At 35.6% G+C, this 17,079-nt stretch overlaps 1 protein-coding gene across 1 annotated transcript in view; it reads left to right on the plus strand.

Annotated features, from left to right (window-relative positions):
• MALRD1 (MAM and LDL receptor class A domain containing 1) overlaps positions 1–6,176 on the plus strand; it is a 690,246-nt gene extending 684,070 nt beyond the window's left edge. The window contains exons 47-49 of the mRNA XM_063611006.1: positions 1,404–1,479; positions 5,155–5,250; positions 6,075–6,176. Coding sequence (XP_063467076.1) covers positions 1,404–1,479; positions 5,155–5,250; positions 6,075–6,176 — 274 coding nt within the window. The remainder of the gene's footprint in view (positions 1–1,403; positions 1,480–5,154; positions 5,251–6,074) is intronic.
• The last annotated feature ends 10,903 nt before the right edge of the window (positions 6,177–17,079 follow it).

Genomic DNA, 17,079 nt, shown 5'->3' on the forward strand with positions numbered 1-17,079 from the left:
TCAGAGCACCTAATAAGCATTCAATTAGTGGTTAAGGAATTAACAGATATTTGTTGACTCAATTCAGACTTTTTTCAGTAATAACTCACAAAATAGATGCATATGGCCCTATTCATCAATAAGCAAAATGTACCCGCAGTGAGGGTGAAACACTTAATCTATTATATATTTAAGCCAATGGAGATCAGGAAGCTTAAAAGACACTGAATCCACAGGGAAAATGTATTGCCAGCCAAACATAATTAGCCAGATTATACTGTTAGGCTCACTAGTGCTGCAGTTTCTTTGAAAAGGACCATGTGGTTTGGTAGATCACAATAGGCAGTTATGCCTACGGCAGTTTGTTTTCAGAAATCAAATCAGTAAGAGCTTCCTTTTTGCTACATTTTATTTTGGGATTTAGAATTATATTATTGACAAACATTAATTTTCACTATATCCTGATCAGGCAAAAAATATGCATTATATATACATTATACATTGTATTATACAATTATCATACATTATATATTTGTTACTCTTGTCATTAAGCTCTTGAAACAATCATCCTGGAATTGGGCTTCCATTCTCCATTTTGTGTGTGTGTGTGTGTGTGTGTGTGTGTACACATGTATGTATAGGATCCTTTTGTGTGTGTGTGTGTGTGTGTGTGTATTTAGTTTTTGGTTACTTTTTTTTGTTCCTGTGATGGACATTTTTTCTTCATCAGTTGTCACCAAGTAGTCCAGGGCTGCGTGTCTTCTAATAAGTCTATTAATTCTTAAGCATAAAAGGAAAATAATCATATGGAGCCCAGTTAATTATAGTGAATTAAGCGCATCTAATCCAATATGTGATATTACCAAGGGCTTGCTGTTTTTTATTTTCATGAAACACTGCCCTAAAGAACTTTTCAAAACACTTGTATTTAAATTTGCTGATTAAAATGTTAAATACTATGACTCATGTGCTACAGAGCTTTATGACAGATACTGTCATGGAAAACAGTCTTCAGGATGCAGTGGTTTGGCACTTTGCAGTGTCAAGGACTTCAAGATGGCCTTTATCACTAGTACAGCTTCATATTACATTGTTCTTTCTAATGTTGGTCACTTTGCACTGAGTAGTATTTTAAGAAATCAACATTAAGACTAACTTTTGCCATTTCTTTTATTTGCCTGGGTTTATTTGGATCTAAACACTCAGAGTTCAAATTACATTTGCTTTCATGAATGTAGTCGCCTTGGTGTCCTGCAAAAAATAAAAAATAAAAAACAAACTTTACTTATGGTAATACATTCATGAAAATAAGTGTGCTGGCTAGACAACGTGTCTCTCAAAAGTTTCTAACAAACAATAACCTGAAAATGTACTATGGTAAATGTCAATACTTTTTTATTTTTAATGGCCCTGTGTGCTTTAAGGAAAACCGAGGGAAGTGGTAACTGTGCTTTTGTCAATCCAGTTTACGGGAACTTGAGCAACCCAGAGAAAACAGAGGTAAGTGGCAAGGGTGAACTGTATCATTTCACACAAATGCACACACACACACACACACACACACACACACTGAACCAGTGTTGCTTGAACAGGTTTCTACATCATAACTAAAAGAAGTGTTTTAGTGGAGTTATTTCAATTGGGGGTAGAAAGGAGTTTCTGTCTCTATAAATATGCTGTGAGAATTGTCCATTTCAGGACAGTTTCAGTCTGCTTGTAAGATCAGTTCACTGTTAAATGGTATTGTGGTCACTGTTTATACTCAAAAACAGCTGACAAATCTGGAAAATATCAGTTTAACCCACAGGGTATTAGTCAGCTACTTACAGTAACTATTCGTTGAATGTCTTTCATATTTTATTTTCAAAAACAAAAGAGAGGATAGCATTCTATGTTCTGTTTAAATTTAGGGTGACTACTAAGGGCCATTACCTGATAACTTAGAAGAGAAAAAAGAAATGAGAATGTATTACATCTTCCTTGGCCCTTTTTGGGGCTACCCCTTATTTTTATAAGCAGGGAGAAAATGGCAAGGAAAACCTTTCTTATTCCTTTTTTAGATTTTTTAAATTTTAAATCATTTTTAGGTATAGTTGACAAATAAAACTTTTATATGTTTAAGGTATACATTATATTTTATTATAGGTATACACTGTGAAGTGATTACTACAATATAACTATTTAAAATATCTGTCACCTCACATAGTTAACTTCGTGTGTGTGTGTGTGTGTATGTGCTGAAAACATTTAGGATCTCTCTTAGCAAATTTTGAGTATATCACCCAGTATTATAGTCACATGCTATACATTAGATCCCCAGAATTTATTCATCCTGCACAAAAACTTTGCAGTCTTTGATCAATATCTCATTCCTTTCTTTTTATTTTCCCATTCCTTTCTTAAGTAAGTGTTATGAGAATTCATCTGGATATAAAGTAAGTTTAGTTATGACACACCACTTCCGAATGGTGAAAGTTTTATTACATCCGAGTTTAGAGCTATATAAAATTCACTCCTTATAAAATGAGTATTATAGAAAGCTAAAGTTTTAATTATTCTCTTTCTTTATGAAAATAGGTCATAGTTTTTTATCTTGTTCCTGGTTATGAAAATGAGTAGAAGGCTGGGCGCGGTGGCTCACGCTTGTAATCCCAGCACTTTGGGAGGCCGAGGCGGGCGGATCACGAGGTCAGGAGATCGAGACCATGGTGAAACCCCGTCTCTACTAAAAATACAAAAAATTAGCCGGGCGTGGTGGCGGGCGCCTGCAGTCCCAGCTACTCGGAGAGGCTGAGGCAGGAGAATGGCGTGAACCCGGGAGGCGGAGCTTGCAGTGAGCCGAGATTGCGCCACTGCACTCCAGCCTGGGCGACAGAGCGAGACTCCGTCTCAAAAAAAAAAAAAAAAAAAAAAAAAAAAGAAAATGAGTAGCGAGGTATCAGATCAGGTGGTTTCTAGTAGTTTAAGAGCCTTGAGTGCTGTGGCCGAAGCCTGACAAAACACTTGACTTTTTAATTTTTGTGTTTTAATCAATAATGATATGATACACACTTTTAGTATTGTTTTGGTAGGAATGAAAACAGCAAGTAAATGATTTCCTAAAGCACAGAGAAAATGAATTTAGATGATTCGACAAGTAAATCAAGACAGAGTAAAAATGAAAAGGTAGACCTGCTTCATGGATAAAAAAACACATACACATTTAAGAAAACAAATATAACATATCTTTTTGACAAAATAGGATGGTGTAATATAAATATATTTTCATTTTTACTAGGGAAAGAAAATCTATTATTTATTTTTTGAGACAGAGTTTCACTCTTGTCATCTAGTCTGGAGTGCAATGGCGTGATCTCGACTCACTGCAACCTCCACCTCCTGGGTTCAAGTGATTCTCCTGCCTCAGCCTCCTGAGTAGCTGGGATTAGAGGTGCCTGACACCACACTCAGCTAATTTTTGTATTTTTAATAGAGACAGGGTTTCACCATGTTGGCCAGGCTGATCTCGAACTCCTGACCTTAGGTGATCCACCTTCCTTGGCCTCCCAAAGTGCTGGGATTACAGGCGTAAGCCACTGTACCTGGCCAGAACATTTAATATTTTTTATCTCAGCTTAGTTTAACTTTTACTGTCTGAAAGATACACATGAGATAAGGAATTAAAGTGAGATCTTTTAAATTTTATATTTTTTGTATTAGTGCCTCATAAACTTGTAGTAACTAAAAAGTGGGTTGGTACGTGTTATGGATTCTCTACTTTCTACTGAGATGGGTTCTGTTGCATTCAGATTTGTACTTCTCAGCAAGTACAGGAAGGGGCCTCCATCAAAGACCCACCTTTCAACCTGCTTTCAAGATGGTTTCCACTGTGTGGGAGTGTGGGGGCATAATGGATGGCTTGAGAGCACCTCAGAAGTGATTTGTGTTTATTTTCTATTTCGATAAAAGAAAAATTCCTTTTTCATTTTCTGTTTTCCTTTCATTATGAATGGCCAAAGAAGAAATCCTGGCATATCTCCTGATCTTTGTGGCTATTTTGATTTCTGTTGTTTCAGAAACAAATGACTTTGTGTTAATTAAACTAGGTCTACTTTCCCCATCATCAGAAAGATAGACTTCTTTAAGTCTATCCTTCAAACTATGTTTTAAATTATTGGAGAAAACTCTCACATTCTGATACAGAAATGGAGAGAATATTCATGGCAACATCCGTTGGCAATTCATGCCAATATTCATGGCAATATTCATTGTAAGCAACTGCCACGTGCCCATCAGCCAGCTTCAAGGACTATCAACCCATGGTCATTGTTGTTTCTCCTCTACTGCCCTCCATTTCCTCACCCTCCAGAAGGTTTCCAAGCAAATCTCAAATATCATTTAATTTCAACTGTAAAGACTTCAGTTGTGTTTTTAAAGGACAAGAAGTTTTACAAATATAACTGCAGGATCATACCTAAACATTTAACAAGAATGTCTTGAGGCCATCAAACATTCATTGTTCAACCTACCCCAATTGTCTCATTAAAACCTAAAAGGTTTTCTGTTGGGGTTTTGTTGTTGCTATATTTTAAAAATCGGAAATTTTAGAAGGTACATGCATCCAAATGGGTAGATACGTCTCTTAAATCTCTTTTCATCTCTAGGTTCCATTCTCTCTCTTTTTTTTTTTTCTTGCACATTATTTGTTGAAGAAGCCAGATTGCTTGTCCTATAGAATTTCACACATTTTAGATTTTCCTGTAAACTATATAACTATAGTTTACAGGAAACTTAAATGAAATGGCATTTAAACTTATATAAAATGCCTTTATTTACTTAAAGCCATTGGTTTTGTTTTGTTTTGTCTAACCTAACTACATTTAATACAGAAGGCTTAGTGAAACCAGCACCAGAGAAAGAAGTAGTCAAAATATTGGTCACTGCATTTCCCCACCCCACCAGAGGTGAGGCAGTGGTGCCTAAGTCCTGAGGACCCCAGGATACATGGAATCTAGGCTTGTGTCAGAAACTCAAGCAGTGTTGGCTGTAGGTGCTGGAAGAAGAGTCAGGGATGTTCTAGTTATTTCTCCAGTGAAAATCCATTAGGACGTTTGCTGCATTCTGCGTGATCTTTAAAGAGGTTTCCTATTTTATTGCCTAAAATTCCACCCTTTCAAATGTGTTTTTCTTCATCAGAGTTCTGTCTATTCCTTCTCAAACCCATTATATGGCACAACACCAGGAAGCGTGGAGACCCTGTCACATCATCTTAAACAGCAGCATCGAGACCAAGTCTGATCCAACATGTGTAGTTTCTAGAAAATTGAAGTCTCCACAATCTGATAGAAACTCATCTTCTACAATGGTAAAAAGAGAAAGGATTGTAAATGCCAGTATAATTATAACATTTATGAATGAATTTTCTTACCGAATATAGAGAATGTTTATATGGAATCAGAATCAGTACCTTATCTTCACTGAACATCTGAATATTTTAATAAAATTTCTACTTAATCAAGTTTCTTGTCTTTCTTTGATTTTATCTTTTTTTTAAATGATGAATCAATTTGTTTCAGATTCTGAATATAAAGAAGTTTTAAAATGCTATGTATTTGCCGTATAGCTTAGAAACACAGGTGAACTGACTTGGTATAAACACGGGAAGAAATGGACAAATCAAAGAAATCCAAGGCAACATAATCATAAGTTGTTCCAGCACTTGTGATAAATTATCCTCCTATTCTTGCCTTTTTCAAATAATTAATTAATACTTTTCTATAGACATAAAAATAATGTTAAACGTATGAGTTAAGAAGCTTGTAGCTACAAGAAACTGAAAACTCCCCAAGCGAATGTCTTGAATCATGTGGCAATCATTACCCCACAAACCAAGAAATTAGGAGATGTAGCCCCTCTTAGGATGGTCGTTGTAACACTTCCATGACCCCAGTAAGGACCTCATCGGTTGATGAGTTTCACTTCCCAGCCTGTGCTCTCAGGCTAGCTCCCCTACAGGTTAGATGAGTGCTCCATGATCTGCAGCATCGTTGTGTTCGCAGTAAAGTTCAGAGGCAGAGAAAGGCCCATTTCTTTCTGCTTTTCATTTTTTTTACCAGCAAAAAAATCCCTTCACCCACGCACTTCCCTCCACAGCATTCTTCTTACTGGCCAGCATAAACGTGGAGCTCAGGCTAAGCCAATCGCTTCAAAGTCGATGAGGCCACCATGATTGGCTGGAACCCTTTACTTATACCCCCTGGCGCTGACAGTATCTATGAAGCACCTTGTGAAGCAGATGACGGTAGGTTCTTAAATGAAATTGAAGTTAGGAAAGGTGAAGGGGATTTTATCTATTAGGCAACAATCAGCATCTAAAGGAAAGAAATGTTCCTCTCTCTAGTAATGTGCCTGCGATCATTTCAGTGGATTTAGAGAGAATGGATTAGCAATCTGCCCAGCCTTTTCCCTGAAGGGGTTGAAGAGGAGAAAAAGCCGGGAGTCACTACCACGTAATAATCTGGGACATTTCTAAGCCGAATAGAAAGTCAGTTGTATACCATGTAAGTTTCATTCTTCTATTAGTGCCTTTTGTAGAAGTACAGACTGGCGGGGAAATATTATTTCTCATCAATCTTGCAGTAAATTAATCTCAAATTTTATCTAAATTAATTTTTTGAATGCATTATTCCTTTCCTCTGTATTATCTTTTTCTAATTGCTGGTTTCCTATTGACATCAACGTTTTTGATTTCAGAAGTATTCACACAAGGAAAGGTCAGTAGTAGTAGCAAGTGTTGTTCTTGTCCTTGACTCAGTCTGAATCTTGGCATTGTGGGACATATGCACTTTTGAAAGTTGCATTTGTTTTAGCTTAAAACTACTAATGTTATCCACATAGATTCAGAATCTTTGCTTAAGCATACAGTATTCTTTTAAAAAGAATAGAATTAAAATTCAGCTATGGTCTCAGTAAAGAACTTGAGGCTACTACATGAAAAATGTAGGAAAATGCGATTCCTTACACAAAAGATAATAAAGATTATTCTACAACTTCAACTGGCCTGCTTCACAGGGATGTTGAGAGAATTCATGACATATAAGGAGCCCCAAATACAGGTTAGTGACAGAAAATCAACAAAGAACAGAAATGAGAGTACTCTTTTGTTTTTGTTTTTGTTTTTTTTAATTCTACTTTAAGTTCTGGGATACATGTGCAGAACGTGCAGGTTTGTTACATAGGTATACATGTGCCATGGTTGATTTGCTGCACCCATCAGCCACTCATCTACATTAAGTATTTGCCCTAATGCTCTCCTTCCCCTAGCCCTCACCCCGCAACAGGCCCTGGTGTGTGATGTTCTCTCCCTGTGCTCATGTGTTCTCATTGTTCAACATCCACTTATCAGTGAGAACATATGGTGTTTGGTTTTCTGTTCCTGTGTTAGTTTGCTGAGAACGATGGTTTCCAGCTTCATCCATGTCCCTGCAAAGGACATGAACTCATTCATTTTTATGGCTGCATAGTATTCCATGGTGTATATGTGCCTCGTTTTCTTTATCCAGTCTATCAGTTATGAGCATTTGGGTTGGTTCCAAGTCTTTGTTATTGTGAATAGTAAATAAACGTATGTGTGCATGTGTCTTTATAGTAGAATGATTTACTGCCCAAAGTAATTTATAGATTAAATGCTATCCCCATCCAGCTACCATTGACTTTCTTCACAGAATAAGAAAAATACTACTTTAAATTTCATATGGAACCAAAAAAGAGCCTGTATAGCCAAGACAATCCTAGGCAAAAAGAACAAAGCTAGAGGCATCATGCTACCTGACTTCAAACTATGCTACAAGGCTGTCGTAACCAAAACAGCATAGTACTTGTATCAAAACAGACATATAGGCCAATGGAACAGAGCAGAGGCCTCAGAAATAATGCCACACATCTACAACCATCTGATCTTTGACAAACCTGACAGAAACAAGCAATAGGGAAAGGATCCCCTATTTAATAAATGCTGTTGGGAAAATGGGCTAGTAATATGCAGAAAACTGAAACTGGACCCCTTCCTTACACCTTATGCAAAAATTAACTCAAGATGGATTAAAAACTTAAATGTTAGATCTAAAACCATAAAAACCGTAGAAGAAAACCTAGGCAATACCATTCAGGACATAGGCATGGGCAAAGACTTCTTCATGACTAAAACACCAAAAGCAATGGCAACAAAAGCCATAATTGACAAACGGGATCTAATTAAACTAAAGACCTTCTGCACAGCAAAAGAAACTATCATCAGAGTGAACAGACAACCTACAGAATGGGAGAAAATTTTTGCAATCTATCCATGTGACAAAGGGCTAATATCCAGAATCTACAAGGAACTTAAATTTACAAGAAAAAAACAACCCCATCAAAAAGTAGGCAAAGGATATGAACAGACACTTCTCAAAAGAAGACATTTATGCAGTCAAGAAACATATGGAAAAAAGCTCATCATCACTGGTCATTAGAGAAATGCAAATTAAAACCACAATGAGATACCATCTCACGCCAGTTGGAATGGTGATCATTAAAAATTCAGGAAACAGCAGATCCTGGAGAGGATGTGGAGAAATAGGAATGCTTTTACCCTGTTCTTGGGAGTGCAAATTAGTTCAACCATAGCGGAAGACACTGTGGCAATTCCTCAAAGGTCTAGAACCAGAAATACCGTTTGACCCAGCAATCCCATTACTGGGTATACACCCAAAGGAGAGTACTCTTAGGGGTATTTAAATTTTTCTGCAAGTGCAAGTTATATGCACCCTAAACTGCTTAAAGCAAGTAGTTAGTAAGGTGTTAAAAATACAGATTGCAATTCTGTGAAACTAAAATAATAAAACTGATTTTCCTTATCCAATATGTAAAATAGGTTCAGTGCCTCTGTTCAGTTTTCTTTATTTGATATGAGATTCAGAAATGAAGAATTTAGTTTTCTTTCCGTCATTTTTCTTTGGAAAACTTTTTGGCATAAGTCCAAATTTGCACCATTGTGATTGTAAAAATAGGCAAAAGTTTAAGAAGGGGAAACCAGCAGTGTACAGTGCCCACAATTATACAACCTGTTTTCCAAAACATGCTTTAAGCATAAAATCATATAACAATAGCAACAAGAAACACAAGTAAGTATGGATTATCTGCCAAATACTGTTCTAAGTATTTTATGTATTTTAACTCATGTAAATGTAAATAACATACCATATACTACTGTAGTAACTAACCACATGTGGCTATTTAATTTGAAATTTAAATTAATTAAAATTATGTATATATTTTTAAACTTTTATGTTTGGGGGTACATGTGCAGGGTTGTTATGTAGGTCAACTTGTGTCATGGGTGTTTGTTGTACAGATTATTTTGTCACCCAGGTATTAAGCCTAGGACCCATTAGTTATTTTTCTTGATCCTCTCCCTCCCCCTATCCTCTATCCTTCAATAGGCCCCAGTGTCTGTTGTTCCCCACTATGTGTTCTCATCATTTAGCTCCCACTTATAAGTGATAATATGCATACCCTTAAGCATATTCTGTTTTCTGTTCCCATGTTAGTTTGCTAGGGTTAATGGCTTCTAGCTCCACCCATGTTCCTGTAAAGGACATGATCTCATTCTTTTTTAGGGCTGCATACTATTCTATGGTGTATATGTACCACATTTTCTTTATCCAGTCCACCATTGGCAAGCCTTTAGGTTGATTGTATGTCTTTGCTGTTGTGAAAAGTGCTGCAATTAACGTATGTGTGCATGTGTCTTCATAATAGAACAATTTATATTCCTTTGGGTATATCTCTTATAATGGGATTTCTGGGTCAAATGGTTGTTCTGTTTTTAGTTCTTTGAGGAATCACCACACTGCTTTCCACAATAGTTGAATTGATTTACACTCCTATCAAGAGTGCATAAGCATTCCTTTTTCTCTGCAACCTCGTCAACATCTTTCCAGTTATTTTTTGACTTTTCGATAATGGCCATTCTGAGTGTTGTGAGATAGTATCTTATTGTGGTTTTGATGTGCGTCTGTCTAATGATCAGCAATGTTGAGCTTTTTTTTCATATGCTTGTTGGCTGCATGTATGTCTTCTTTTGAGAAGAGTCTGTTCATGTCCTTCGCCTACATTTTAATGGGGTTTGTTTTTCTCTTGTAAATTTGTTTAAGTTCCTTATAGATTCTGAATATTAGACCTTTGTCAGATGCATAGTTTATAAAAATTTTCTCCATTTGCAGGTTGTCTATTTACTCTGTTGATAGCTTCTTTTGCTGTGCAGAAGCTCTTTAGTTTAATTAGATTCCATCTGTCAATAAAATTAAATAAAATCTAAAATGTAGTTCCTCAGACGCACTAGCTACATTCCAAGTGCTCAGTAGCTAAATGTGCCAGTAGCTACTATATTGGGCAACTAGAGAACATTGTCATCATCCCAATAAGTTCTTTTGGTGAGCATTAGCTTAGAACAATGTTGAAATAATGTACTATAAATAGTACAGTAGGCCAGGCACAGTGACTCACGCTTGTAATCCCAGCACTTTGGGAGGCCGAGACGGGCAGATCACAAGGTCAGGAGATCAAGACCATCCTGGCTAACATAGTGAAACCCCATCTCTACCACAAATACAAAAAAAAAATTCACCAGGCGTGGTGGCGGGCACCTGTAGTCCCAGCTACTCGGGAGGCTGAGGCAGGAGAATTACATGAACCCGGGAGGCGGAGCTTGCAGTGAGCCACAATCGCGCCACTGCACTCCAGCCTGGATAACAGAGCGAGAATCCGTCTCAAAAAAAAAAAAAAAAAAAAAAAAAAAAAAAAAAGTAGAGTAATCTTTATTAATCTAATTGGTGCTCTGATTATTTCCCACTATGTGTATTTTAACCAGAAACAGCCAATTTTCACATGATAATAAATTAAAAATAATGCAAAGGATATTGAGCTGAAAGCATATGTACATGAAGTTCATTTTAATGTTTTCTCACAATATAAATGTGTTATGTCATTCTATTCTATCCATATCATCTTTGAATATTCCTTTTTATATTTAGATGGAACATTGAAAAAACTATGTAAGAATTTGCTTTTCCCTTTTTAGCTTTCTGTTCTTCAATCATTTTTCATATTTATCACACTAAGAACTGAAGATTCACGTTCTCCTTGAAATACTAACTGCATTGTGTTTGGCTTTTAAGGGTATGCATTTAAATAAACCAATTACTATATCCAGGGGAATGTTTTTTGTAGTAAGTAGTCTTAAGTTTCATTCCTATAAATAAAAACCAGGGAAAATTCATCATGAAATATAAAAAGACTGGACTTTTTTTTTCCCTAATGGCCTTTTAAAAAAAATCAAATGTTAAGTGTATATTTCAATGTCAAACCAATGACAGCTTTGCAATTCTTAATGTTATTCTGCTTTTCTTTGTGTCAACTTGCAAAATGCTTTGCATTTCATTGTTAATATGTCTATAAAACCAATGCAAGGGTTAGTACCTAAAGCAAGTAATCATCAAACTCAAGAACCTACTCTTTAAATAATTAATTGCAAGTGGAAAGGCACCACTTTGTACAAGTATCCACTTGTGAAATTTTAATGAAACTAGGTACAAGCTATATCTTGAATTAAAGAACTGTGTATCTGTGAATCAATTTGAGTATGCATGAACAAAAAGTAAATGATTATAATATTTAAGGAGCTACTTAAAAATTCACAGTGATATATGTCATTAAATATTCTGAGAAAGTAAAGTGCTCTAAAAAGCACGTTTTCTTCTCTAGAATGGAGAAGCAATAATAAAGAGTTTTTTGTTTTTCTAATTATTTAAATTTTTGCTTATTTATTTAGGCCTGATCTGGCTTTTTTAGAGGTAACTTCCTTGAAACTTCATAATATCTATCCAGAGTTTTGTTACTGAGAAATCTGCTCAGTAAATTAGCATAATTATCTGCAGTCAATGTAATATAATTTAGGGCCAATAAAAGAAATGCCATCCTAATAGATCAGCAATGACAAATCTAGTTTTTTAATCCAGTTTCTTACTAAAACTATTAAGTAAATATTTAATCTATTAATAACCATAAACTAATGGTTAAGGAAAAGATTTAGTCACTGCGACAAAACTTGACTTGCTGTTAATTTGTTCAACAAATCTTTGTAAATAATTTTTATAGTGAAAGAAGTAAGATAAGGCAGTGAGGAAGTGAGATGACAGCTGAGTAACAAACAATGTGTATAACGTGGCCATTGCCCATCTATCCTCCTAGGACATCTGCCTTCTAGATGCCGGCCTCATAATTATTCTCTCATCAGTACTGGAGTTTTTTCAAGCATACAAGGTAAGAAATTAATAAAATAGAAACACATATAAAATAAAGTCGGTAAACAAAACTAAATATTGCTTTTATGAAAACAGTGATAAATCCTTGATGAAACAAAGATTGATATACCTCTGGCAAAAACAAATTACAAAATGAATAATAAACACTTAAAAATCAGAGAAAAAAGACAATGCACAAATAGCCAATGTCAGAAATAAAAATGATATAATCACCCCAGATCTTACAAACATTAAGAGGGTAAGTAAAATGTTGTTTATTGAAAAGCTTTATGACAAAAATAATCAAAATTCAGTGGAAATAAATTTCTGAAAAATGTAAGTTTTCTAAAACAAACGTAAGAAATATGAGAGCTAAGTAGTCCTATAACAAAGTAATTGATTCATGTTAAATAATCTTCCTTCAACAAACTCTAAGTTCGTAAGTTTCACTGCAGCGGCATAATTAAGGAATCAGAGAGACCGAGGGGTTGAGGAGGAATTATTTAATTATTTAGGTACACCCACCCAGTTGGATTAACATCCAAAGGACTGAGCCCCGAACAAAGAGTCCAGTTACCTTTTAAGCATTTTGTGGGGTGGGAGGAGATCTGTGCAGGGGGAAGCATATTACAGAAGTGAGAAACAAAGACAGTTATTCAATTAAGACATGCATTACATCATTTCTTACTTTTCAAGGAACAACATGTTTTATGATTTGAGTTTATCTGCCTAGTGACCTTGCAGCTGCACAGCTAGAGAAACAGGGTCTTCACAATGCCTGGGAAAGGGAGAGATAAGGCTCACTAGCCACAGAAAAACAGGCAGTTAATTTTAAAGGACTCCAGCTCTTTCTCTTCTTCAGGGGGTATTGGGTTTTCTTTTTTTTTTTTTTTTTTTTTTTTTCTTGAGACGGAGTCTTGCTTTTTCACCCAGGCTGGGGTGCAGTGGCGCGATCTCGGCTCACTGCAAGCTCCGCCTCCTGGGTTCACGCCATTCTCCTGCCTCAGCCTCTCCCAGTAGCTGGGACTACAGGCGCCCGCCACCACGCCCGGCTAATTTTTTGTGTTTTTAGTAGAGACGGGGTTTCACCGTGGTCTCGATCTCCTGACCTCGTGATCCGCCCGCCTCGGCCTCCCAAAGTGCTGGGATTACAAGCGTGAGCCACCGCGCCCGGCCTGGGTTTTCTTACATACAACTGAGTTTTTGCTTACACATTATTTAATTTCTTTTAATTCCTCTTCTGTCACTAGCAACTTTTAAGAATTAATCACATTTGACTGGGCGTAGTAGCTTACACCTGTAATCCCAGCACTTTGGGAGGCAGAGATGGGCGAATCATGAGGTCAGGAGATCGAGACCATCCTGGCTAACATGGTGAAACCCTGTCTCTACTAAAAACACAAAAAAATTAGCCAGGCATGGTGGCGGGTGCCTGTAGTCCCAGCTACTTGGGAGGCTGAGGTAGGAGAATGGCGTGAACCTGGGAGGCAGGGCTTGCAGTGAACTGAGATCACGCCACTGCACTCCAGCCTGAGTGACAGAGCAAGATTCTGTCTCAAAAAAAAAAAAAAAAGAATCACATTTAATTAATTTAATTTAATTACATTTAAATTAATTACATTTAAGAATTGACCAACTTCTACAAGTACTTTCAAAGAATAGGAAAAGATGTATTACTTCCCAGTACATGTCATGAGCACAGCATAGTTTTGATACAAACCCTGACAAAGACACTGTAAGAAAGAAAAATTTTAGGCCAATGTTACATATAAACACAAATGTGAAGCATTGTGTACATATAATATATATTATGTAATATATGATATGAAGTAATAAATATATATAATATAAATATATGATATATGTGAATAACCAAATATATATAAGTGTATGCCTCAGCCTCCAGAGTAGCTGGAACTACTGGTGTGTGCTTTTTATTTTTTTATTTTATTTTTTTGGAGAGACAGTACTTCAGTATGTAGTTCAGGCTGGTCTCAAACTCCTGGTCTCAAGTGATTCTCCTGCCTTGGACTCTCAAAGTGCTGGGATTACAGGCATGACCCACCATGCCTGGCCAGAACATATTTTTTTTTAAACTCTAAATCCATAAGAAAAAAGCAATAGAAAATTTAGCAAGATACTTGAACATGAAATTCACAAAACAAAATGAGCAAATAATCAAAATGAGCAAATTATATATAATATATAATATAAATATAATAAAAATATTATATATAATATATATAATATAAATATTATATATATAACTATATATATATATATCTGTTTTTATAGTTACTCCATGAATGCAAGTTTGGTTTAACTTAAGACCTCAGTGTAACTCAACACATTAGAGGAATGAGAAAAAAGTACATGATAATTATAATAGGTGCATAGAAAACATTTGGTAAAATACATCTGTTCATAATAAAAATTTTTAGAAAACTAGGAAATTAAGGAAAGTTAACATTATTAATATGATAAAAGGCATTTGCAAAAAAAACTCACAGCTATATTTAATGGTAAAATGTTGAAAACTTTCACTTTGATATGAGGAATAAGCCAAGTATACCCACTATTGCCACTTCTTTCAAGATATTTTAACTGCTCACTGGGTATCTTAGTGAGAAAATAAGACATGGAAAAGAAATATAAGGTATAAGAACTGAAAAGGAAAAACAATACTGTAATTATTTACAGATGGTATGATTGGTTACACAGAAAGTTTAGAACAATCTCAAGGTTAATAAATTAATTATTGACTTTAGCAGGTTTGTTATGAAATTAATATATAATGTTTAATTGAATTTCTATACATCTTGAAACAAATATAAAATTATTAAGTAAAATCCTAAGTTAAAAATAAATACATTAGAATAAATTTTACAAAAGACACATATAACTTAAAAATTTTAATGAGAGATATTAAAGAAGACATATAAATGGAGACATATACAATGTATTTTTTTCAAATTGATCTGTAAAGATTCAATTAAATTCTTACCAAATTTCTGCCAGATGTTAAAGTCCTGAGGAACTGATTCTAAAATCTATAAGGAAATGCAGTGACCTAAAATTAGCTAAGAAAGTCTTGAAGAATGTGGTGTGAGGAATTCTTTATTGAAGATCATATATGAAGTTAGCATAATATTCACACTGTGATATTGTCTATCTATAAAGATAGACAAACCAAAGAGAAAGAGTAGAGATTCCAGAAACAGACAGCCACACAGAGGGATATCTGATTTCCAACAAATGGGGCACTGCAAAATAGTGCAGAAAGGGCATTTTGAATGACGGGCTAAAGCTTTGTTTCCATGCAGAGAAATTAGTGAAACCTGACATCCCCCACCTACTTTATGTGAATATCAATTCCAGGTGGGCTTTATTGAACAAATGTTCCCCAATTTATGACGGTTTCCTTTAGGATTTTTTGACTTTACAATTCTGTGAAAGGAATATTCAGTAGAAACTGTACTTTGAGTACCCACACAACCATTGTTTTTCACTTTCTGTATGGTATTCGATAAATTACATGAAATATTCAACAATTTATTATGAAATAAGCTTTTTGTTACGTGATTTTGTCCAACTGTAGGCTAATGTAAGTGTTCTGAGCATGTCTAGAGTAGACTAGGCCTAGCTATGAAGTTTGGTAAGTTGAATGTGTTGAATGCATTTTTGGCTTATGATATTTTCAATTTGCAATGTGTTTATCAGGATGTAACCCCATCATAAGTGGAGGAGCATCTGTCCATCTAAATGTGAAAGACATAACAGTAAATCTCCTAGAATGACCTAGAATATAATATATACGAAAATATGATTATTATCTCCAAAAGAGGAAGATTTCTTAAATGAGCAGAAAATTAACCATAGAAGATTAATAAATTGGATGATATTAAATTTAGACACTTCTGTTCAACAAAAGATGCCATTAAGAGATATAAAAGAGTGAACTACATAAAACTAATAAGATACATATACAAAAAATATATTTTTATTACTCTGTCACCCAGGGTTGAGTGCAACGGTGCAGTCATGGTTTACTGCAGCCTCAATCTCCTTGGCTTAAACAGTCCTCCTGCCTCAGCCTCCAGAGTAGCTGGAACTACTGGTGTGTGCTTTTTATTTTTTTATTTTATTTTTTTGGAGAGACAGTACTTCAGTATGTAGTTCAGGCTGGTCTCAAACTCCTGGTCTCAAGTGATTCTCCTGCCTTGGACTCTCAAAGTGCTGGGATTACAGGCATGACCGACCATGCCTGGCCAGAACATATTTTTTTTTAAACTCTAAATCCATAAGAAAAAGGCAATAAAAAATTTAGCAAGATACTTGAACATGAAATTCACAAAACAAAATGAGCAAATAATCATATGAATACATCCCAACCTTGTAAATTATCTGGCAAATCCAAATTAAATGTAGAACTAGATAGCACTAGATACTAGGTTCATACATACCACTACTTGCCAAGCAGAATGGCTAAAATGTAAGAAGACTGACAATACTAAATATTAGTGTTATAGACTGACTGTGTCTTCCCAGATTCATGTGTTAAGTCCTAACCCCCAATGTGATAGCATTTGGAAATGGGGCATTTGTGAGGTAACTAATGTTAGCTGAGGTCATGAGAGTGGGGCCACCATGATGGGATTAGTGGCCTTATGAGAGACCCAGAGAAACCTCTCTCTGTGTCCCTGTCTGTCTCTTTCTCTCTTTCTCTTTCTCCCTGCCTCTGTCTTTCTCTCTCTTTCTCTGTCTCTCTCTGTTTCTCTGT

The sequence above is a fragment of the Symphalangus syndactylus genome, chromosome 10 (assembly GCF_028878055.3).
Source record: "Symphalangus syndactylus isolate Jambi chromosome 10, NHGRI_mSymSyn1-v2.1_pri, whole genome shotgun sequence".
In the NCBI taxonomy this organism is placed as follows: domain Eukaryota; kingdom Metazoa; phylum Chordata; class Mammalia; order Primates; family Hylobatidae; genus Symphalangus; species Symphalangus syndactylus.